This window comes from Drosophila willistoni (genome assembly GCF_018902025.1).
Source record: "Drosophila willistoni isolate 14030-0811.24 chromosome XL unlocalized genomic scaffold, UCI_dwil_1.1 Seg141, whole genome shotgun sequence".
Lineage (NCBI taxonomy): Eukaryota > Metazoa > Arthropoda > Insecta > Diptera > Drosophilidae > Drosophila > Drosophila willistoni.
Genome location: NW_025814052.1, coordinates 13,892,261 through 13,917,291, shown reverse-complemented (window position 1 = coordinate 13,917,291; position 25,031 = coordinate 13,892,261). Strand labels below are relative to the sequence as shown.

The window sequence follows — 25,031 nt, the reverse complement described above, 5'->3', positions numbered from 1 at the left end:
AACTTTCCACTAAACTTAATATTGCAATGGCATTTCCAAATTTTTTGATTCATAGAGTAGTGGGACCATGAGATAAGGGCAACTAGAAGTACTTGAAGAAACAAAATGATATGCAATCGCCGCCTCTTGGTTGCCACTTTCAGGGTTAACCGGCATTGAGAAGGCCCAATCATAATGGGGCCCCGTTGAGCGTATATACATACATAGTTAGTGGGTATATAAAGATAGATAGATAAAGTGTTGTCGAAAAACAATTTTCTGTATATTTATCAGAGGGTGCCTGCTTCTAATGTTGTTTTTGCTTTTTGCTCCCAGGCTTATCACATTGTGTTAATGTCACCTTAGCCCGCCCAGCTGTTGGTTGCCTCTGCCACTAGCTAATCTTAACGATAAGGGCGCATGTTATACACGTTACTAACCTAGAACCAGCTGCCTATCATCTTAGTTTGCCTCTGTTTTTTTTTTTTAGTGTTTTTATTGTTTTTATTATTGTTATTATTATTATTATATTGTGTTTTTGTTGCGTTTCTGGGAGCGTCTAATTTATGTGCAATGCAAATCGTCGGAGTGGCTGTGCTGCCGCCGTACTGGCGAGTGCCTGAGTGAATACAAAACGTGTCAAGCTAAAGCTCAGCCGGACCGTACAAATTCCGTGTGTTGAGCACAGGCAGACTAGTCGCAAATTGAGACCGCGGGCGATAGGTTGTTTGGCTTCTTACGGCGCATTCTTGGAGAGCTACAAAAGGCATGGAATTTCTCAGTGCCCAGTGCGCTGCACGGTCGGCGGGGCCGGCGAACACGTTGATGTCCCTGCTCCTTAGCACACTGATCACCAAATATTGTGATTTGAGTGGCGAACAACAATGGCCGGCGGATCATGGCGATTATTTGGATAAGACGGGCGCATTTGATCAGGATTATGACTTCATTGTAGTGGGTTCAGGCACTTCGGGAGCAGTGGTCGCCGGACGATTGGCCGAGGTGACAAATTGGCGAATTCTCTTACTGGAGGCTGGCGGTGATCCGCCGATTGAAACACAGTTTGTTGCCTGGCACATGGCCACACAATTCTCGAAATGGGACTGGCAATACCACACGGAGCCCAATGGACGCGCCTGCATGGCCATGCAGGGTGGCAGTTGCCATTGGCCCAGAGGCAAGATGTTGGGCGGAACGAATGGCATGAACGCCATGATCTATGCCCGCGGCACACGCGAAGATTTCGACGATTGGGAGCGACGTGGCAATCCTGGATGGGGATATGATTCAGTGTTGGAGCATTTCCGCAAAGCTGAGGATCTCCGTTCCACACGCACCGATTATACGCCCGGAGATCATGGCGTTGGTGGACCAATGGGCATAAATAATTATGTGTCAGACAACGAATTCCGTTCGACCATTCGTGCCGGCATGGAGGAAATGGGCTATGGCAGTGCCCCCGATTTCACCGAGGGCTCATTCATTGGCCAAATGGATATTCTGGGCACCCAGGACGGCGGACGTCGCATAACCACGGCCCATTCCCATTTGCGCAAGGACACTCCGAATTTGCATATCGTTCGACATGCCCAGGTCAAACGTCTTAATGTGGTTGAGTCGCCTGAGAAGCGTGTGGAGAGCGTCACCTTTGTCCATCGCGAGGGCAAGGAATACACGGTGAAGGCCAAGAAGGAGGTCATTGTATCTGCCGGAGCCATTGGCACACCACAAATTCTGATATTGTCGGGTGAGTTTGATCAGACTAGCAATAATTAATTGTTTAATCATCCTTTGAGAGATTTCTCCAACGTTTTGGAATTTTTATCTATCTGAGACCCCAAGTCTAGGGGTTTGTCGACCCTGATAAGAACATGTTGCTTGATTAGATAGCTAAAGAAAAATTTATGATATCACAAAATATATATGTATATATATTTTCCTTTAGTTTTAACTAAAGTCACAAATATTGTGTTGAAGGTGACACTAGAAGCAACCACTCAAAGATCTGATAATCCACTTAGATTAAGTTGATATATATGTATATATTAAATCTGATTTCAATTTTTTTTATTAGGAATTGGACCTGCTGATCATTTGAAAAACTTGGGCATTCCTGTCAAAGCTAATCTGCCTGTTGGTCGCAATCTCAAGGATCATGCCAGTTTGCCGGTTATCTTCCAAATCGATAAGTCGACGGCACGCAAACCAACCGAGGAGGAGCTGGTGGATTCCATGTATAATCTGCTGATGGGTCGCCATAGCAAACTTTTGCATCATGAAGCCACAGCACTGACCGGATTCATCAATACAACATCGTTGCATGGTCCCAATCCCGATATACAGACAACAAACTTCTTCAGCCTAATGCAGAGTCCCGAACTGAAGGGCTATGTGGCAGCCACCGGATTCAACGAGCGTGTGGCCAAAAGCATTTTGTCTGCCAATCAGCACACAAATACTTACATTACATATCTGCTCCATTTGAAGCCCTTCTCGGCGGGTTATTTGGAATTGCAGAGTGCCGACTATCTGGATGCCCCCATCCTACAGCCCGGCTATATGACGGATGACCGCGACGTGGATACCTATATACGAGCATTGAACATCTATAAGAATCTACCCGAAACACGGGCGTTCGCCGAACGTGAGGCCAAACTGCATAAGATCGACCTGAAGGACTGCAACAGTCTCGAGTATCAATCGGATGAATATTGGCGTTGCTATATACGCCACATGACAACCACAGTGTATCATCCAGTGGGCACAGCTCGCATGGGACCAGCCAATGATCCCACATCGGTGGTCGATGCCCGTCTACGGGTCCATGGCGTCAAGGGTCTGAGGGTGATGGATGCCAGCATCATGCCGGATATTGTGGGGGCCAATACGAATGCCGCTTGTATCATGATTGGCGAGAAGGGTGCCGATATGATCAAAGAGGATTATTCCACTCAACAGCATACAGAACTTTAAATATTGATATTGTATGTTCTCCAAATTGTATCAGATACAATGTGGCATTTTTTATAAACGCTTTTTTTTTTTTTGTAAACTTTAAAAGTTTTAGTCTAAGCTGTATAAATGAATTTGTTGTGTTTATTTTATAATTAAAGAGCTTTTCCACCTAAACATTATGAAAAGATATGCTATTGCAGTGGCTTCAAAACTGTGGGTTTGAAACTTGAATGAAATGCTCATCAAACTGTATGTCAGACACCTCAACTCTGCATGTTATGTACATTTTGGTCACTTCGCAAATCGCCAATCATAGTGAGTATGCAGAATTATAACTTAAGTAAGTAGATTAGTATCATTTCCGGATCCCCCAAAAAGTCATTAAACGTAGTTGGCTTTTCCATTAACTTATAAAAAAAAGAAACAAATTGACTCAACTGTCAAACAATTTTCATAAGCACTTAGTAGGCCGTTTAAAATGTCATGGCCTACTTGGATACTCAAACATATGACATATGAAAGCAAATTTTAAAAATGTACAAAATATTTTCAATCGTAGTAGCCGGGTTGGCCTGGAAAAAGTTAAGGCCCTAGACTCGCTCTCCAGTAGAGTTCATTCGTGTCGAACGCGTTGTAGTGAAAACAGCTCTAGAACAAAATTATAAAATGTGAAAAAAAAAAGTTTGGAAAAATAAAACAAAAAAAATTATTAGTGAAATGTTTTTGGAGAATACAAAATTTTAAGTGAACACTTTACTACACATTTATTGGCTTTGCTTGTTTTTCATGGCATGTTATAAACATCGTCCTTTTTGGCTTCATTTTACGTTAAAAAATAATGCAAATGTGTTTAACAAGTGAGCATAAATCACATTTTCAATTTCGAGAGAAGTATAAACAACGAAATTCTTTGCAGGTCCCAAAACAAATAGATACACGAAAGTACACAAAGTACACAGAAGACACATAAGGAAATCCAGCCAAAGGTTATATTGTGAACCCAAATACAAAGCAGACACTTAAGGAAATCCAGCCAAAATACATATTGTACCCAAATACAAAGAAGACACATAAGGAAATTCAGCCAAAGGTTATATTGTGTACCCAAATACAAAAACTACAAAGGATTAAACGAAAATAATAATATATATATATATATATGGTATATATACGATGCAAAACACTTGAAGTTTAGTCACAAAAGCAGCTTTACGAAAAACAAAAACTAGACCCACGCACACACACTGTGTTTATCCAGCACATGCGCATTTAAATTGTTCAGCCAAAGGACGAACCAAACACCATGTGAGACCGCAGCGGTCCTGATGAATGCAGTTACCATTGGGGCTCTGTGTGGACACATGGATCGAAATCAAAATACGGATTTGCTCTAACAGAAGAATCAGGCTTGTACTACTTGAAGGTTATACGTATATGATTATAAAATACCTTATAAAATACAGGTAAGCCAAACGAATGTGTGTGTAAGTTAAAAGGACAATCGACCAATCATCCGTTTCTCTTTGCAGTTGAAAATTTTGCATTTAGGCACAAATGCTACGGAAAGATGAGGGCTCCTGGTTGCTTTAAAAAAAAAAAAAAGACCAAGTTTCTTTATTCCGTTCCGATTGATTCTTATTGTTTCGAAACGCCGTAATATGAAGGGGACCACGCTGTGTGATCCGAACTCCGGAGACCCACACTCACGGACTCACGGAATCTCGCGTTGAGGCCTTCATTTTGAGAGCATATGTATACGGTTGACAAAAACACTTAACCACCAAACAAACAAATATAATAAATGTAACGAAATCATCTCCCAATAATTGTCTGATTGACAGCTTTCACTTTCATTTTTATTTATTTTTTTTTTTTTTTGGGTTGACCAAATTTGAACTTGTGGGCATTAAATTGTTGCTTATTGCTCATTGCGGCCAATTGCTGGCGCCTCGGACGACGTGCCTCTTGACCACCGAATGGTTTATCTAATTGTATTTTTTAATGTTTGGCATACAAACTAATCCAAATTAATTGATGGGTTGGCAAAGTGGCCAAAAAATATATATATACAGATGATGTGGTAAAGGTTTGACTATTTGGCCAATAGTCCCTTGGCTTTTAGACTTACAATTACAGTTCATGGGCCGCCAACGTTTGAAATTCTAAGCTTTTACTTTGATTTTATGTTATTGCATATACCCAATTTAGCCTCAAAGGGAATACAAAGGGTATAAAATAAGCAAATGAAAAAAAAAAAACAAAATTAAAATGGAATACTGTGTGAAAGTCGACAAGTGACGTAATAATTGCTGCTACTGTTTGTCTACTCCCGGCGTTGTATGTGTGTGCACTTGACCAAGCAACAAATTAAATCAAATTAAATGCAAGTATGCCAACGATGAAATCTTTAAAGATACAAAACCCAAAACACATGCCCAACGTACATGAATTACGAGCAACTGAAGATGACACGCAAAAATGCGCCAAGACAGCAGAGAGAAAAAAAAAACCCCTAACAAATGTGTGGCAAAACAAACGGTGGCCAACAATTTTCAACTGTTTAGGCAAGCGATTAGATGATGAGAAATGAGGCTCGGCTGACGATTGTCAGGCTACTAACTGGCACTAGCAACCGCTGTGCGTGGCAACCTAAATCTTGGCATTGGACGATCTTTCATAGATGTGCGAGAAATAGTTGGAGTTGGATGTGAGTACTACGTAGACCAAGGCACGTAGGGCCCCACACGGTTGACGGCAACTACTCAGACTGTCAGAAGCGTAGGCGGAAAAAAAAAACTGAGAGGCACAGCGACGTCAAGGGTTAACCTAAGACAATTTAAGCCCTTTTTCTCCCTACTTATTACCTTAGACAACGCCCTTGGTTCAAAAACCATTGAGCAGTCAGTTGGCGCACTTGTCTTAAATACATTTATTCATATGTTTACTACATGGGATGGTCTTGTCGTTGAATGAAGTTCATTCGTTTGAAGTTTCTGTCTGTCTTTATACACTTACAAATTACAATTTATCTAATTGACTGATAATAAATATAAAGTATAATAGAAAAGGTTACTCAAACTTGTAGTTATAGGGAAAGATCAGATATTCGTGTAAAATCACAATGAAATAATTATATATGTATTTTATGTTGTGCACCTGCAGGGTATCTTAAAGTCAACAAGGGCAATTGTGTGGAATTTTTGTTTATATTTTTTCTTGTTTTGCTTGGTGAATCGAAACTCCCTGAATTTCTTTAGTTTCATGTGTGTGTGTGTGTGTGTGCGTGTGTGTGTGTGTGTCACCCCACCAGCATGACGTGGCACTAGTCTGATAATTATATAACATTTTGACCGAATTTCTTCTACTTAAAGAGCGGCCGGTGCGCCGGCACCTCTCTACTCATTTAACTCATTTCACTTTTAATTGTTTTCAGGTAAACATTTCTTGGTTTTTGTTTTTGTTGTTGATTAGGAAATATATATATATACATTTTTATACCCTTGCAAAAAGGGTATATTAATTTTGGTCAAAAGTGTGCAACGCATAGAAGGAAGCATCTCCGACCATATAAAGTATATATATTCTTGATCAGCACGACGAGACGAGTTCAAATCGCCATGTCCGTCCGTCCGTCCGTCCGTCCGTCTGTCCGTCTGTCCGTCCGTCTGGATCAACGCAAACTCCTCCTAGACCGTAAGAGCTACAGAGCTGAAATTTTGCATGTAGGCTTGTATATACTGCAGGCGTTGTATATCTCGGATTCAGCCGGATCGGATCACTATATCATATAGCTCCCATACAAATGGCAAAGTCACGAACAGTGACTTTTCTTAATAACTTCGTTATTTTCTAAGCTATGATCATGAAATTTAATATTGTTGAGTTAATTACACATATAAACGACTACGCCAAATTTGATCAAGATCGGGTGACTATATCATATAGCTCCCATAGGAACGATCTCTCGAAAACAGTGACTTTTGTGAATAACTTCGTTACTTTTGACGCGATTGCTTTCAAATTAAACATTTGTTAGTTTAATATATCTGTTAATGACTGTGCCGAATTTGATAAAGATCGGGCTACTATATCATATAGCTCCCATAAGAACGATCGGTGGAAAACAGTGACTTTGATCAATATCTTGGCCGTTCTTTCGGAAACATTAGCCCTTTTAGCTTAAACGTTTTTTCACTTTGATGACTATAGGTAAGAAAAAAGTTACCAAAAAAGTTGCAAGGGTATACAAACTTTGACGCGGTCAAAGTTAGCCCCGGCCCTCTGGTTTTTTTTTGTCTTCGGTTTGGCGGCCCCAAGGGGTGTAGTTAGTTAAGTGTAGGTCCTAATATATGTATATGCTTATTTAACGGTAAGTGACCGGAAATAGTCGGCATAATTGTAACGGATGTTATCTATACCTACATATGTGGCATGGGAACAACCTTCTTCGCAATGGCAAATACATATATGTAATAGAAAGCAAATACATATTTCTTGTGGCTGACAATGTCGTGGATATTTCTACAATCACAATTATTACCCATCATAAATTCTATGTTAATTGAATCATCAACCACTTTTTGCCCTTGACATAGCTCATTGAAGGGCTTCGGATCTATTGCTATCTCTATCTCACTTGTCGTCAAGGTAAAAACAAAAAAAAACACAAGACAACTTGATTTGTTGTTGTTTGAGTTTCCCTACCAAAAGCCCCAGTTAAGTATATTCGCATGGAAAACTCACGCGAAAAAGAAAGAAAAAGAAATCAACAAAATGGAATTTCTGACCTTGCCCCATTAGTTGACTCAACATGAATTGAGTTGTTGTCTCTCTGTGTGTGTGTGTGTGTCTCCTCCTCTATATCACATCAAACGATCGTCACATAGACTCATTTAATTTTCAGATTTTACAGACAAACTGTGCGTCTTGGAGGAAGTGTAAGCTACCTCATTAGAGAAGAGCATAAGACTTCATTCAGTGGCGGCGGCTGCGGATTGTTTTTTTCTTCTTTTGCGCAATTTTATTCAATATCGATTGAGACATTTGACAGGCATGAAAACCAGAAACCCCAAAAATCGTAAATATAGAAATACTACTTATTTTTTAAATGATGTTAAGTGTGAAATTGATTTGTACTTCATCTCGTGAGTATTGTGAATGAGTCTCTGTGAGTTAAGTCCACTTTCTCAAAAGTCATTCAATTCTTGACTCAACCATTGTATAGAGCCATTCTTAAATGTATTATTTTCAAAAAACTAAATGCAAGAAATAACTTTCAGAAATGCATACAAAAATTACCCATTCCAAGTCTTTTAAAAAAATATCACTTATACGCCTAGTGGGTTTTTGTTCACAAATGAATAACTTCGCGTTCTATTAGACTCTACTTAGTCCACAGCAAATTAAAGTCGATTACATATGACAAATTTTGTATAGTTTTTCGCACTCCTCAACAACGGATATTGCATACAGTCTGTAAGATATGCAAGTGTACCGATAAACTTTTGCTTTCGTTTTTAACTCCCGAAAACAAAAACAAAGCCAAATTATCACTCATAATCATAGTGGTCATACGACAATTGATTTACCTCCCTCCTTCCCTTCCTTCTACACTCCATTTCAATTTGCGGTTTTCTGTTAACCACAAGTTAAGATCAGCCAGAATTATATATCTTTTTTGAGGTTAATATTCAAATTAGATATGTAAGTGTATATATTTTGAAGTTTCACTTTCGTTTTGTGTTGTAAAAAGTCTTCAATGTCAGTTCACATTGCAGTTGCAGGGGGATCGTTTCTTATCGTTAAGGAAGAGATTACGTGAGCAAACGTCCAACGATGACAACGGCAACGATACAAACGACGAAGTGCACAAGAGTGTTAAGAGAGCATGAAGGTCGCTTGTCGCAAAACGTCGAAGATCGCAAACTGAAAACTGAAGACTGAAAATCGCAAATGCCAAAACCGCTAGCCCGCTCAGCAAAAAGACCAGATGAGCGCCTGTCTGCCTCCGAAACCAAATCGGTTGGCAATCGGTTATATACTCGCAGCAATGTAACCGTTTCGCAATTTTCGCAAAAGGAGACTGGCGACCCAAGACTTCACTATGCTCCAAGTCAGGCTTGGCTAGCTACACACACACACACGAACACACACACCAGTTTGTACGTTCATTGAGTGCCTCAACTTTAGCTTGCAGTCAGCGGCAATCGGTAGTTGGCAGGGAGCAAGCGCATGCGCAACGTCGACGTTGCCGCCACCGCCGCAGCCGCAGACACGCTTGCAACAAGAAAGTCAACCAAAAACAAAACACACACACACTCTCACTCACACACACATACACTCAGGGAGGCAGCAAAATGTGAGAGCTCTATACAAAACGTCGCACACGAGTTGGTTTTGTGGCTCAGAAACGCAGCGGCTGCCAAACGAGGCGGATGCCTATTTGGGCCTAAACGACAACCAGCTAGCAGTAGTTGTGATAGGTAGTGAGCAGTAAATAAACAGCAACGAGTCAAGTGAAGTGAATTGAATTGAATTGAAGAGCGAGCAAGCAATGTGACTGACAAATTTCTTCTTATAACAAATTTCAATCAAAATCGGTTTGCTTTTTTGTTTTAGTTTTTCTTTTTGTTTGAAATGAAAGTGCAACAACAACAACAACGACAACAGCTACCAATATAAAACCAATCACGTTCAAAACGAAAACGTGACAAATGAAAGTGTCTAAGAGTGTTTTTTGTATGCATTCTAAGCCAAAATTAATGATAATAATCATACATCATCATAATATGTGTTTGTTAAGTAAAAATCAACAACAGTGTCCGAAATATGGCCAAAATCCTTTTAACCGAAAATTAAGCGTGTTAGCGGTCAACCAAAGTTAAACCAAAAAGAAAAAAAAAACTAAACCCAAAGTAAAATTGTTTGTTTAACTAGATAGATCAACAGCTAATACTAAAATTACCATAATTTACATTAAAAACCGTTTTAGATCTAGTACAAAATTTATCTTTTAAATATCGAAAGAAAGTTTTAACTATCAAGTTAACTAGACCAATTATCTTTGAGTTCGACTATCAACTCACTTCAGGTTCAATTCCAGGTTAAACAACAAAATTTAATCACATTTTCATAAGTAAAATTAGACTAAAATTCAAATTTAGTTGAACCACAACAAACAAACAAATTTCAAGTCAGGAGTCAAATTGTTAGCCAGGCTGTAATTGAAGCCCTAACTGACAGTTATTTATCTAGTTAGTGTTAGCTTCGAATTCGATCTATCATTATGGTTGTGGTTCCCGCTCTGGGCGCTGCTGCTGTCTCTGTGGGCGGTCTACTCTTCAAGGCAAGTGCCGCCTCCAAGGCAGCCGCCACAGCCGGAGTGGCCGCTGTTGGAGCCTCGAAACTGGGACTTGCCATTGCCGGGGCAATTAAACTGGCCACAACGGTGGTGGGTGTCGGCAAATTGACCATCCTGCCCTTTCTGATCGCTGCCATTGCCTATTACAACTATGATCTATTTGATCCCGAGAATCGTCCATTTAATGTTAAGCAAGTGGACTTGGCCTATGATTTCATTATCATTGGTGGCGGCTCTGCTGGAACAGTGCTGGCCTCTCGTCTATCGGAAATACCACACTGGAAAATCCTTCTCCTCGAGGCTGGTGGTCATGAAACTGAAATATCAGATGTCCCATTGCTCTCATTATATTTGCATAAAAGCAAAATGGATTGGAAATATCGGTGAGTATCTACAACCCATTGGGCATAACTCGGCAAGTACGTACTTAGATATCAAGGGGAAGACCTCCAAAATGATCGTCGATTTATTTTTTGCTTTTGCTTTTTCTTCAACAATTATGTTTTTATATTATCACCCAGTATATGCCATCTTAGGGTCAAGTAAAGCTCATTCCAAAACGACAAGCCAACAGCTAAGACCACAAAACAAAAACAAAATCAACTAAACATTGACTGTTGGGTCTAAAAGATGCGTCACAGCGACAAATCATGACTGGCCATAAATAAAGAAATAAACATCCAAAAATATTGTCTCAGTCTATGTCGAATGAATGTCGAGTTGGGGCCATCGATTTGCATATGCAGATGAAAGAAAGACCCAAAAAGATCCATTCAAAAGTGGTTAGCATGTGCAAAATATTTGTCAGCTGTTTTTCACACGCAAATACTAGGCGATTTCATCATACGACAATGGTTGAAAACTCAAACAGAAGTTTCACGAGGAGGGACACGAATCATTAAGTAATAATTAACTGGGAAAACCCGGAAAATTTAACTAAATTATTTTACAAATATCTCGATATCCTTCTCAAGAAAAACTTCTATTGTTTCTATTTTTTCTAAGACAAGCCTTTTAAGGATCAAAAAGAAGATATAAAGTATAATCATACGCCCTGTTGTTCTTAGCTACCATAATGTTCCATTCAAACGTTTGACTTTCTCTCTCTCTCTCTATTTCTCTGTATTTCTCTTATTTCAAATCTAACTGGTCAAGTATCAAAATCATTGGCATCAAATTTCATTTGAACTACATTTCATTGGTACATTCCTTTACGCTTTTGGCTTTTAAGTTCGAATTTGGCTTAAATCTCGATTCTCTTTCACTTTTTTTTTTCTTATTCACGGCCTACGTGATGAATATCCAAGTGTACAAGAAGAAAAGTGATCCACCAATTAGAAGAATATTATAAAAAAAAAAAATAACGAAGAAACAAAACAAGTTTTCCCAATTACAATTAAATTAAACTTTATATGGATAGATCATTAGAGTGATTTAAAATTAGAACAAGCTACCGTTAGGGGTGGGGGACAAGCACACACTCTCAAGAGACAGAGAGAGAGAGAGATTGATTTAACCAACAAAGTTTTCTAACTCACGGCATGTGAGGTTTTTGGTTTTTATTTTTCATTAGCAACAGCTGATCCACCTGTTCCACGCCAAGTCAAGCCACGGCGGGGCCCTCTGCTGCTTATTATTCATGAGCTCTGAGGGCATTTTTGGAATTTTGTTTAGACCTTTTCAATACCGTAATCCATTTAACTGTTTAAATGTGATGAACAAGGGGCTGGGCCCCAAACGAAGAAAAAAAAAAGAAGAGACAATTCCCCTTGGCAACAGAAACCACAGGGCCAGGGCCAGCAGCAGCTGCTGTAGAAATTTCACTTTTTTCCCCCCATTCAGAATTTTATTTCGATTTTGAATGTGTTAACAACAACAACAACAATTGCTTGCAAATAACCATCATTTGCATTGCAACGTGGAGCATTTGAGCGTAATACAAATTGAATTGAGTGTAGCAACTTGATGTAAAACTCGATTGCATCATTATTCATCGACGGCAATGCCACTCACCGCTGCCGCCACCGTTGCACGTTTTGCTAGATTATGATTGCGGTGGAATAGGGAAATCTTAGGACTACCAATATGAATAGTTTATCCCCATTAAAAGCTGTTCAATAGTATGGCAACGCTGGATTTTAAACTCTTACTTTTTCGTCTCTTTTTTTTTTTTTGGCAAAATAATAATAATTTGACTGCCACACACAACAAGTGTGTGCATATACATACATACATGTGTGTGCATTGAGTATGTGAAAAAATAACCAAATGCAGCTTTACCGACAAACAAATTGAAAGGTAGAAAAAAGTTTAAACGACACTGAAATACTCTAACTTCAAGAGGAATATCATGGAAAAATGATCAAGAAAACATAAAATTAATGATAATTGAATGAATAGAAAAGGAGATTGATAGAATGTCACAGATCTAAAATCTATTCAATAAATTGACAATTCAATAAATTTTCTATTAAATAAACAATCAGTTTTTACTAGGTATAAATAAGACACATGGACTAGCATTTCCATGATGTCCACGTTATTTAAACAAGAAGAAATCGTGCCAAATTGTTAAATAATGCCAACATGTTTTGAGGACAAACGGTTTTTAAATGATCAAATAACCAAATTTGCATGGTATTTGCTGTAATCAACAAATAATCAGAGGTTTTCTTAGCCAAATGCATATAAGAAACTAAACAGATTCGCGGTAGATGAAGATGGAATGAGATAGAGTTAAAGGAACTCGTTAGATGCATCAAAATTGTATGCATAAATTAATGAATACGGAAAAATGTTGAATAAAAAATTCCATAAAAAAAAAAAAAAACAAATATTAATAACTTAAAACACGCCCAGGGCCAGGGCAGGGAAGGCCATGTAACCAGTTCTCAGGTCACTTTGCCAGGCTGAGATACCCACAACAACAACAGCAACACGAACACCAATTCCATCTCAATCTTCTTATGCAACACAATGGTCGGGGCGTCATCTCCCGACCCCGGGAAAATCGACGAAGACAGTCTAGGCATGGAGTCATTAATGTCTCTCCGTCACTCGTGGCTGCAGTCCCCCCTCCCCCTCCTGCAGAAAGCAGAAAACCCACAAACTCCCATGACGAATGCCGGTACCAAGAGGATGGGCAGGTGGGTAAAGGGTGTGGTAAGGTGAGCAAGTGGTTAGCAATTGATCTACTCGGGATATCCTACAAGCCAGCCAGTCTGTCAGCCAGCCAGTCCACCAACCCGCAATTTCTCAATAAAAGCAGGCCAAACCGGCTGACCGACTATATATACGACGAGTACATATGATTGAAACTGGGTTAATCGGTTACAGGTTTTTTTTTCGGACTCTTGGAAATGGCACACAATGAAATGAAATGAAATGAAACGGCAGCTGAAAGGCGGCAGCCTGCCTTGCCTGCTTGCCGCTTTGCAATTGCAATAAGCCCCAATTGCCAATCGACAACAAAACATAAAAAAAAAACAAAAACCGTCGAAAACCAACAATAACAAAACTTATTCAATGTGTACGTGGTAAGCCGGTCGAACGACAGGCTTCACTGGCTTTGCTGACAACTCGAAAGAAACAAATATCAAAGAGACGAGAGAGAGATAGAGAGGGAAAGACAGAGAGGGAGAGAGATGATGCGAGTAAGTGGGAGACAAAAAGTGAGGAAATCCACCTAAATAAAGGAAATTTACCATTGTGAATACCCTGTAAATAAAATAAAACAAAGTATATTGCATAGGACCTACGAGAAGAAGGAGAACAAAATTATAAGGAATAAAAGAAGGCATTTGGTCCTTAATTTAAACGTTGAAAATGAATGTGAAGCAGGACATATTCAATGGTTTTTGATATTTTCGTATGTTTTCTCCAAGGCAATCCAAACTCGGAGGACAACAGACCTCTTCTTATCAGGCTTAAGAGTATGCTGGGTAATTGAATATTTTGGTTTATAAACTCATTTGACCAAACTTTATGTTATACTCCTACCTGTTAAAAGGTATCCTCATAGCGTCACCATTACAAATTTTCTGCTATGGCATTTGCCTTGAGGCAATTTCTTTTCATTTCTATTTGGTATGATCGCTTACCTGAAATGATAAGTAAAGAGATAACATTTTTATAACAACAACCACAACATAATTTTCAAGTCAGTGTTAATTCAATTAACACTCAACATATATGTAAATATGTAGATAAATTGCCGATTTATGCAATAAACTAGCTTAGCTTACTTACTACCTGATTCACCTTTGACTTCAGCTCTAACAATCCTATAACAAATTGTTGATAAATTTACCATTTGAAGGAGCAACTGAACTGGTTTCCATAAAGTCTAAGAATAAATTACAGACGCCAATAAAATTGTTGGCGCTGGTTTTAAGTGCCGATGTTGTCACTGGTGAAGCAATACTAAAAGGCGATTTCATTCAGGAATGCGGGAATATAAAATATATATGTAGGTATAGACAAATATTTGGTTGTAAACATTCCAATTTGAGCAAGAATGATGAGCAAAATTCCCATAAATGTCTTACTCCAATTTTACTTCTATAACAAAAACAAAAATGCAGTAATAAATCATTTTCATTTTTCATTTTATGATGTCCGTTTAACAGTTTTTTTCAATTTTTAATTAATTTTCATTGTTTGGCGAATTTTTTATAAGGCAATTTACGCTTTTTTCCAATTGAATGCATTTCATATAGAGGGAGAGTCTCGACTATTGCAAAGTGACACAGATCTGGTATTTATTTTGTGATGTTTGGGAGTCTTCTTTTTTCATTTATTGTCTTGGTGCTCGTAATGTGCAAATTATTGCCCTAAGAAGAGGAAGGCCACCACAAATAAAGTAATAATAATAATAATAATAATAATAGACAAAAAATTAGCTAATAATAATTTGTTACGTTTATGTGAGTTAACTGTTAAATGGCTAATAAAAAAGGCAAACAAATTGCGTCAATTTGACTAGAGAGGAGCAGCTTCAATGCTATTGCTATTGTTATTATTGTTGTTGCTTTTGGCTTGGAATTGAAGTTATTTTCGGTGGGGCGAAAGTTTTTTGTTTTTCTTTTTTTATTTCCCTACATTCCGTCAGAGCGACTGACTAATCGTCAGACTGATCGATCGCCTACTTTGCCGATAGTATACAATCGTAAACAATATCTCACTGTGGCCAAACAATGTGCCACAACAAGTGGTTCATAGACACACTATGTTGCCGGGTCTAGTAGTGTTAGCTGTGGGTCTACAGTGGCGCGAATTGAAATTAATGAGAGGCGCCATGGCGCGTGGGTCATAGTGTTGCCAGGTGAGAAGGGCGTCAACATCGCATTTTGAAATGATTCAAACAAAATGCCAACATAAATCAGCTAATGCAAATTCTCCAAGTCAAACGAATATTAAAGGTGTGACAAAGTGACAGCATTAAAACTAACAGCAAAACCACAAAAATAATATAACGAGTAACTAATAGGAGTCATTTTAAAGTCTAAAGTCTAAAAGTTGATGATTGGGAAAAGTGAAAACTATCACAAACAAAACAATATGCAAGAAATCAATCTAATCTTTGTTAAAAATTAACGATGGAGGAGTGATTCCTTAAAGGAATAATGTCTCAGAGTTAATTGTTTTAAGCTTAATCATTCTTGCACCTCTAACTAAAGCAAACTAGTAAAATATATTTGGATTTCATCTATACATTCTTTTACAGACATTTGCATTTTCGATTGGCCATTTGGCTGTCAGTTTTTCTTCATCTCTTCAAATCTTTTCATGTTCATGTGTGTTTGAGCCGTCTATCATCTTAATTTCATCTTGTAATCTGTCTGCTGCTCATGGGCACTTGGCACGCTTTAATCATTACTTGCCATGTTTACAATTTTCTGGCCAAGTTTTCCGCACTGACATTTGGTTTCCGTTTGTCTTTTCTTTTTCTCTCCTACTGCCTCCCTCTTTTTCTATCTCTCTTGGGGCGAATTTGTCATGTTTAGTTGTTGTTTTTATGGTTTTATCTTTGCTTTTTCTTTTGTTTTCTCAGATTTGATTGTCGTTGCCTGGCATACAATTTGTTTTTCATTAACTTAGTTGGCTAACTAGAGAAATGCTTCCTATATATTTATATAGATATGTGAGAGGTAGCAATATGGAAAAAAAAAAACACAACCCAAGAAATTAAGAGGATTAGCTTTACTTAAGTAGATTAAGTATTTTGTCAACGTTTTGTCGACATTTTTCTTAGTTACTTGTTGACAGCAGCGAAAAGTTTACTAAAGTGAAGTAGGAAATATTTGTTTTCTCTGTCTCCATTTGACTTTATATAGTAATTATTCCTATTCTGGTTGTCATATAAGTTTGTTTAACGAACAGTAAAACATTCAATTTCCAATGATGAGAGAGTTGTTGAATGTTTCATTCCCCTGCGTTTTGGGCAAACTGGGTCAGAAGTCAAGTATTTTTAAGACTACAACTTAATGAATTTTCCACCTGATTCCTTGACTGAAATAAGATTTCCTAAGAACCATCGTCCTCACTGCAATTCGTATGCATCCATCGTATTTTATTCAAAATATCGTTATGACCAAACATTGAGCAATCTAAGAGACTTGCCACACATAATGCCATATTGGTCTAAGTGCCTCCATTCAATGGCTCAAGGCAATTGTGGCAGTTAAATTTAAATGGCACACGTAGTCAGCTATAGCTGGGTAAATCGTACAAAGTACACTATGTGCATACCACTGACAATATGGGCACATTTTCAATCTAACATCTCTGTGTCTGCGGTTTGCCCTAATGAGCGTTTAACACTGGCTCTTGAGTGCGCTGTAATTAAGTTGGTCAGTCGACTGTCTGAAAGCGCCGGCTTTATCGTTTATTTCTTCTTCTTCTTTTTGGTCAATGGCACAAAGAGGTTTAAGAGTTTAGGTATACAAACATATATAGTTTGTATATATAAACAGCCGCTGGGCATTTTGTAGATTAGGAAGGGCGCGGTCGGTTAGTGCTTTTCATTGTCATCTTGTTTATTTGCTGATTAATGATGAAAGTTGAAATTATCTAATTGATTGTTTTTCTCTCTCTCTCTCTCTCTCTCTCTCTCTCTCTGTCTTACCATTTTTCTTGCCGTGTAGCACTCAACCTCAACCAACTGCCTGTCAGGCAATGAAGGATAAACGTTGCTGTTGGACGCGCGGCAAAGTCCTTGGAGGAAGTTCTGTATTGAACACAATGCTGTATATACGAGGCAATCGACGTGATTTCGATCAATGGGCCGAATTCGGTAATCCTGGTTGGTCCTACGAGGAAATATTACCATATTTCCGTAAATCAGAGGATCAGCGTAATCCCTATTTAGCACGGAATAAACGCTATCACGGCACAGGTGAGAAGATGAAGATCAATGTATTCTGATTTCCGTTTTAACCTGAGTTTTCTCGCCATTAGGAGGTCTATGGACTGTGCAGGATTCACCTTACAATACACCAATTGGTCCAGCCTTTCTGCAAGCCGGCGAGGAGATGGGCTACGATATTGTCGATGTCAATGGGGAACAGCAGACGGGCTTTGGCTTCTACCAGTTCAATATGCGACGCGGTTCCCGCAGCTCAACAGCCAAATCGTTTCTGCGTCCAGCGAGACTACGTTCGAATCTTCATGTGGCACTTTTCTCACATGTAACAAAGGTGCTAACAGATCCGCATACAAAACGGGCAACAGGTGTGCAATTCATACGCGATGGACGACTACAGAATGTATATGCCACACGAGAGGTCATACTGGCGGCTGGAGCCATTGGTTCACCACATTTGATGATGCTCTCTGGTATTGGGCATGGCGAGGAGCTGCAACGTGTGGGTATTCCATTGGTGCAACATCTGCCTGGAGTGGGTCAGAATCTACAGGATCATATAGCAGTGGGTGGGATTGCCTTCCTAATCGACTATCCCATCTCCATAGTGATGAAGCGTATGGTGAATGTGAACACTGCTCTGCGTTATGCCATAACCGAGGATGGGCCACTGACATCGAGCATTGGCCTGGAGGCAGTTGCATTTATCAATACGAAATATGCCAATGCCAGTGATGACTGGCCCGACATGAATTTCATGATGACCTCCGCCTCTGTGATGTCCGATGGCGGATCACAGGTGAAGACGGCGCATGGCCTCACCGATGAATTCTATCAAGAAGTGTTCGGGGAGGTAAATAATCGAGATGTATTCGGCGTCTTTCCCATGATGCTTAGACCCAAGTCGCGTGGCTACATCAAATTGGCCTCGAAGAATCCTCTGCGTTATCCATTGCTGTATCACAATTATCTAACCCATCCGGACGATGTCAATGTATTGCGTGAAGGCGTTAAAGCAGCCATTGCCGTTGGCGAGACACAGGCAATGAAGCGATTTGGCGCACGTTTCTGGAGTAAGCCTTTACCCAACTGCAAACATCTCACACTATTCACGGATGATTATTGGAATTGCTTTATACGGCAATATACAATGACCATTTACCATATGAGTGGTACGGCCAAAATGGGACCACCCAGTGATCCCTGGGCAGTTGTCGATCCCCAGCTGAGAGTGTATGGTGTGCCAGGATTGCGGGTAATCGATGCCAGCATTATGCCAGCGATTACAAATGGCAATATACATGCTCCCGTCGTGATGATTGGCGAAAAGGGTGCCGATCTCATCAAGCAATTGTGGCTAACACCCAGCACAGGACCCCCATCGAGCCCACCAGTCCAGGCAACCCAATGGCGCTCCAAGAGATCCCTAAATGATACTTGGACTAGCATGGAGAAGAAAAAGGTACATCAATGGCCTTTGCCAAGCTCATAGCGGATGCTGGAGCCGGAATGGGTCATGCGGGTAGTTTAGAATTTAGGTTAGACAATTGAAAAATTTAATTAATTTATTAAGCTTTATACTATATATATAGAATGAGTATATAGTTTGCTTGCTTTCTTCTACCCTCTCGCTACCAACCGCTCCTATTTTTAGTCATTTAAGCGCTTCATGTATGTAAATATCGAGTCATTTATGCTAATGCAATCGAATGCATGTCTTTCTATAAAAAGGAACTATGTAATCACATATGCTTATACATTTTTTTTCGCCGCGTTCATGTGGAGTACCTCAATATAGATTTTAAGGCAGATCGAAAGACAAATGGTTGAATAAGTTTTTTTTTTTCAAACGATCAATAAATGTGACAAACAAAATTGAATGATGAATAAAAACAAAGAAGAAATTGTGTGTGTTTATTCTATCTCAGACATTTGAAGCATACAGTTTTAGAGTCATTGGTTATATTTTACTGAAAGTTCAGCTTAACCAAGATACTTTTTGAACCTGGTAAATGAGCTTTCTCTAAGCTCGACTTAAAGCTTATGGGCAAGCTTATTTCAAATACATATATCTCAATTAATCATGACAAGCTATAGCATATATAAATACCTACATTTTGTAGTTCAAAAGATCAGCAAGAAAACTATTTCGAAAACGGACTTTCAACTATAAAGATTTTATTCAAAGCTTGTCCAATTCTGGCTTAAAGTTTAGATAGATTTGATTTAGTTGGAAATGTTGTATCACTTCATTGTATTTGAATACCTAATGATAGAACATAATGTAAATATTTAGGAAATTAGTTGGAAAAGCTTAGAAAGATTTAACAGTTTCAATTCTTGGAACTTGTAACACAGAAATTTTTGTGGATCCTTTTATGTATTACTTACTAAACCATAAATATATACCATTTGAAAAGCATTTCATGTATTTTCTTTACTTATTGTTAGAAGAGAAACTTAGACTTGAAAACTTGATCATTTTTATCAATCTCAAAAAAAAACTTCTCAGGTAAAACTAGTTTTCAAATAGTACTTTCTTTCATCGTTTAAGGGTCATACCGATTGATAGAAGATTTTGCTGTATATATTGAGTGTAATTAGTGTTGCGCAATAATCTGTAATCTATTCCTCATTGTAAATACATTTTGATAATATAAATGCAATTAGATGCGGTTGAAGGTTTTTGAAAATTTTTCACATACTACAAAAGGGGGAATTCCTAATGCAATTACAACTTCTTCTTCATATACTTGTGGGCTGGGATTGCAATTAATGGTTTTTTGGGGGGCTGGGGTGTTAAGTCCGAAACGACTCTGTCCAGTCTTTATAAAAGTCAACGGTGCGTAGAGATTTATACACAATATTTGTATCTTGTATCTTGTATCTTGAATTGAATAATGCAAGAGCATTCGGATCATTCAATAATTTGTTAACAAAATGCACTTACACATTTCGGGGGCGAAAAAGAAGCTTAACTTGGCTAATTGTTCGAATCGGATGCGGTGTGGGTTTCGGTGTTGGTTTTCAAATGGAATGGAATGGCATTTTATGGTTTGAATTGGTATTGAATTGAATTCGGTCTGGCGTCTTAGGTCGCGGAAACTGGCTATAAATCTAAGTGATATCCCCTCTATTACTCCTCGGTCCTCCTCCTTCTCCATGATGCACAATGTATGCAACACTCTCTCAAGTGCAACGCATAAATTTTTGGGGTTTTTATGTGTTTTTTTTTTTTTATTTATACCGGTGCAATGATCGTCCAAAATTCGCGAAAGTTGCCACTGGCCGTATAGTCTCCTACTTCACCTTTTCCCTCTTTCCACCCAACGCTTCGCCAACCTCACTCCCACAGCAGCAGCAGCAACAACAGTCCAATGTCAACATCGGAGAAGTGCAGCAATTGCAGTGTGTTGGTTTTTTTTCTGATTTCATTTACCTGAGCCCCAAATGTGTTGCTGGTTGTCGGAAGTCGGACTAAAAACAAAAAAAAAACACACACAAATTTATACGATTCGTTTCCTTTCCGTTCCCGCCAATCTAAGCCACATCTAGCTGCAATCTCCTTCTGTCTGTCTCTCTCTCTCTCTCTCTCTCTCTCTGTCTCTTTTGCATGAAAAGAGTTCAATGGGGGGCAATTGCAGTGAGATCACTGTGTGACTGCACTCAATTGCGATAATGTTGAACTGCATTTTGTCTGAACGGCCTAATGAATACATATATGAATGACTTGCTAATGACAAAACAGAGAAAGCATTAAGGTGCGGGTGGTTCAATGCTCTTCATATCAATCTTGACGACATTAGACTGCAACAAGATATTAATCAAAACAAGTTCAAATTGTTACAACTTTTTTAGTTTCACAAAACTTATCAATTTGAATTTGATTAGACCTATTATAAGTCTATGTATATGTATGTATGTCCTATGTCCTTCATTTGACATTGAGCTAAAGAAAATCTGCCAATAATCTTATATAACTTCTTCCACAGGATGCATGACTGAGAAAGGATAGAAAGGAAATAATCTGTATAAGCAGATTTGAATCTTTTAACTTGTAATTTTGTCGGCCAAAATGAAAGGGCTTTCATTAAAGATAGTCAAAGCTTTCAATAAAAAGAAAATATCTACATCAGAGTTTATATACACTTTCTATTAGCATATAATATAAACTATATAGAGATTCATCTCACGCTCGGCGATACGGAAGGGGAAACTACTGCTTACCACGAGCGTCTGGAATAAGAATTTGTTACCCAAATTTTTGCTTATTTTGTGCTAGGATCAAACCAAGCTATATATTTGTTTAGGTACCCCTTGTGAAAGGGTATTTAATGAAAGAGCTTTTAACAAAACAAACGTTAAGCAAAGCACGTAGACTGATCACACTGAGAGAGAGAGAAAGAGAGAGCGAGAAAGAAAGAGGAGAGAGCAAAAGACCGCAAGACTTGATTTCGATTTCAATTTGAACAACAGCAGCGACCGCAGGCAAAAGTCTGAAAACGAAAGTGGTCGTCGTCGGTGGCTCATTGTGGTGTTTCGGTGTTTCGATGGTGTTTGGTGGTCACAACTTTGGACTCGAATCAAAGAAGAGCCAAGCTAAGGCCAGGCCATGAGCGGCAAGAGCAGAGCAACTTGGTAAGTGCAAGTGTAAGTGTAAGTTGGTTGTGGATGTCGAAGAGATGATGGCGATGGTCAAAAAGCTTTTGTCTTGGTCTGCGGCAAACCGATTTGTTCATTGAACAAAACGAAGCCGTGGCGTGCGTATCGCAGATAAAAAAAAATACAAAAATACAAAAAAAAAAAAAAAACATACACACACATATTGCCGTGCCTTACGAATTACCGTTTCAATGTTTAATTATATAAAACAGAAAAGAAAGAAAGAAAACAAATGATGAAAACTTAAAGAAACAAAATTTTTGGGAAAAAAATAACCAATTTTCATTCAAGTGCAAAGCAAATAAACTTTTTCGTTGTCGAATTTTTTTTTTTTGTTTTGATTTTTGTTATTGTTTTGTATTTACTATTTGGTTGCAACAAAAAGTGCATAAGATAATGTTTAAGACAAAGGAAAGTGGAAAATTGTTGTTGCGTTCATCAATGTGACGCGAAAAAGACGCAGATACGTTGCAACGACAACCAAGACGACAACAACAGCAACAGCAACAACAACAACACCAACCGGAGGCAAGTTTTTGGTTTTTTATATTTTACCTATGCTGTACTTGCTCTTTATTTGTGCTAATTTTCACTTTTTGGAAAGCGCCTTCACTTATGTAATTGAGCCGTCAGACGGTGGCAATCCGGTCAATCATTTTCGAGATTCCATTTTAATTTGTTCAAATAAACAATATTATATTCCTATATAAACTCATCTACACCTGGCCTGTCTTCTGGCACGCCCCCTTACTTAACCCCCTTATTTAACACTTTCTATCTATATGCACATATCGACGCCAACGATTATCAATCTGAGCACGTTTTGTCCATAAAAGAAAAAAAGCCAAATCATTTCGATTGGGCACATTAAATAATTATATACATATATACCTATATATAAATATAATGACAGTTTGTATGGACCTTTAAATACCCTAGCAAATAGCTTAAAGCGTAAACGAAGGTTTCCTCACCATAAAATACACCAATCTAAGAGAATAATTCATCAAAAGCAGGAGAATATGCCGGTCTCTTCTCAGTTGTTAATGTTTTATTTCTAGAAATTTATAGTAACACTGTTTCAATTTCATCTAATTGCATTTAATATCAACATTTTAAACAATGAAAAATACTATTTAGTTCTTATATTTTACATATGCAAACTAATGAAAGCAAAGTCTAAAAGTAAGCCAACTGAAAAGTTCAAAATTGTATCTTATTGAAATAACATTATACCCATGTACATTCCATTTGTGATCTACTAAAATTTAACTTGATATAACAACAGTTTTTGGATGCATTTCATGTACTACACGACTTTCTCAAGTTATGCGACATTCGTGTATTATAGCCTCCTCCTGGTTTTAATGGCGGATGTGCGAAAAAAAAAAGAAGTCGTCACTTGGCTTAGACCCCAAGAAACTTAATTAGTTTACCATTTCCCCATGCAGTCGGTTAGTTGGCCCTCCGTGTGTCTATGCTGTCACGCTAGTCAGCAATAGCAACAGGCATGACTAAGACACAGACCCAACCCAACCCAGCCCAGAGTTGGACCTAGACGGGAAAGTGTCAAGAGATCTCTAGCACTCAGCAAACTCTCATGAAAGTGGTAGACGAAAGAAACTGCCAAAAAAATGTAAATGTCATCAATTATATGCCACATAAAGTTTTCAGCGAGTTTGTTGTAAAAGAGAAGCATTAACTCATAAACAGACACACTAAAAATTAAAAGCTGTCAAATCATAATTGACAGATAGGCAGTTGGACAGGTAGGCAGAGTCGTCGGTTAAAGGCACATGATTTTCTAACAATGTGTAAATTGCATAATGATCAACTGAAACGATATGAAGCCAACCATCAACAACAATCGACATTGGTTGATCTTCTTATAGCCAAAATGATGTAAAAACGTTGGACAAACAACAAATAAGCCAATGAAAAAAAAAAAAACAAAAACGGCATAAAGAAAAGCTGAAAATTTTGTTGCGTCAAAGGCGTTACTTATTTTCGGTTAGTTTTCGGACTACATTTTTAGCTTAAGGGGAGGAGCAGCTGCCCCAAATTGTAGACAAGGCCCAAGGGCGTTGCATAAATTAGCGGGTTGTATCGTTGTTGTTGCTGCTGCAGCAGCAGAAGCAGACAACTGTTGCGTCTGCATTTTAACGGTTGTTCATCTGTTTTTCGTTTTTCGTTTTTGGTTTTTGAATGAATGAATGAATGAGTGTTGTCGTTGTTTTTGCCTCCATACGATGTTGATCAGTTTTGTTTTTTTGTGCATTTTACTGCGGTGGTTGTTGTTGTCAGTTATATGCCAACCGTCGAGCCGTTCGAATCATCATCAAAGTCGTTCGTCGTCTTCATCGTCGCTGTCGCACATTTTCCTTTCCCCGTTTTTATTTCTGTCATTTTTTGTTGCTTTACTTTTTTGCGCTTGGCAAGTAACAAAAATAACTATATCCAAAAAAAACTAAGGAAAACAAGAGCCTTTAAAAATTTCATTTTTCGGGTAATTAATTAACAAACAATTGAAATTAATTTCATGTGCTCTTTTTTTTTATTACGCGATGTGTGTAAACATATAGACATGTATTTATGTCTGTTACTTGTGTGTGTGTCTCAAGATAGATCACTTCTATCTATGACAATGGAAATAGAAATTCTTAAATTTCTTTCACTCGACTTGGAATATTTAGAAAAAATCTACGAACCAAG

At 38.4% G+C, this 25,031-nt stretch overlaps 3 protein-coding genes and 1 long non-coding RNA gene across 5 annotated transcripts in view; 3 read left to right on the top strand and 1 right to left on the bottom strand.

Annotated features, from left to right (window-relative positions):
- LOC6641207 (flotillin-2) overlaps positions 1-25,031 on the bottom strand; it is an 86,764-nt gene that overhangs the window by 22,355 nt on the left and 39,378 nt on the right. The window lies entirely within an intron of this gene.
- LOC6641386 (glucose dehydrogenase [FAD, quinone]) lies at positions 583-3,108 on the top strand. Its single transcript, XM_002064319.4, has 2 exons — positions 583-1,726; positions 2,054-3,108. The coding sequence occupies exons 1-2, from the start codon at positions 748-750 to the stop codon at positions 2,950-2,952; spliced, it is 1,878 nt and encodes a 625-aa protein (XP_002064355.1). The 5' UTR covers positions 583-747; the 3' UTR covers positions 2,953-3,108.
- LOC111518480 lies at positions 3,628-4,760 on the top strand. The gene is made up of 3 exons (XR_002723975.2): positions 3,628-3,791; positions 3,851-4,397; positions 4,464-4,760. It is a non-coding gene; the product is annotated as an uncharacterized LOC111518480 (long non-coding RNA).
- LOC6641385 (glucose dehydrogenase [FAD, quinone]) lies at positions 10,220-19,149 on the top strand. Its single transcript, XM_002064318.1, has 3 exons — positions 10,220-10,677; positions 17,440-17,690; positions 17,753-19,149. Exons 1-3 carry the CDS (start codon positions 10,220-10,222, stop codon positions 19,147-19,149), a joined length of 2,106 nt encoding a protein of 701 aa, XP_002064354.1.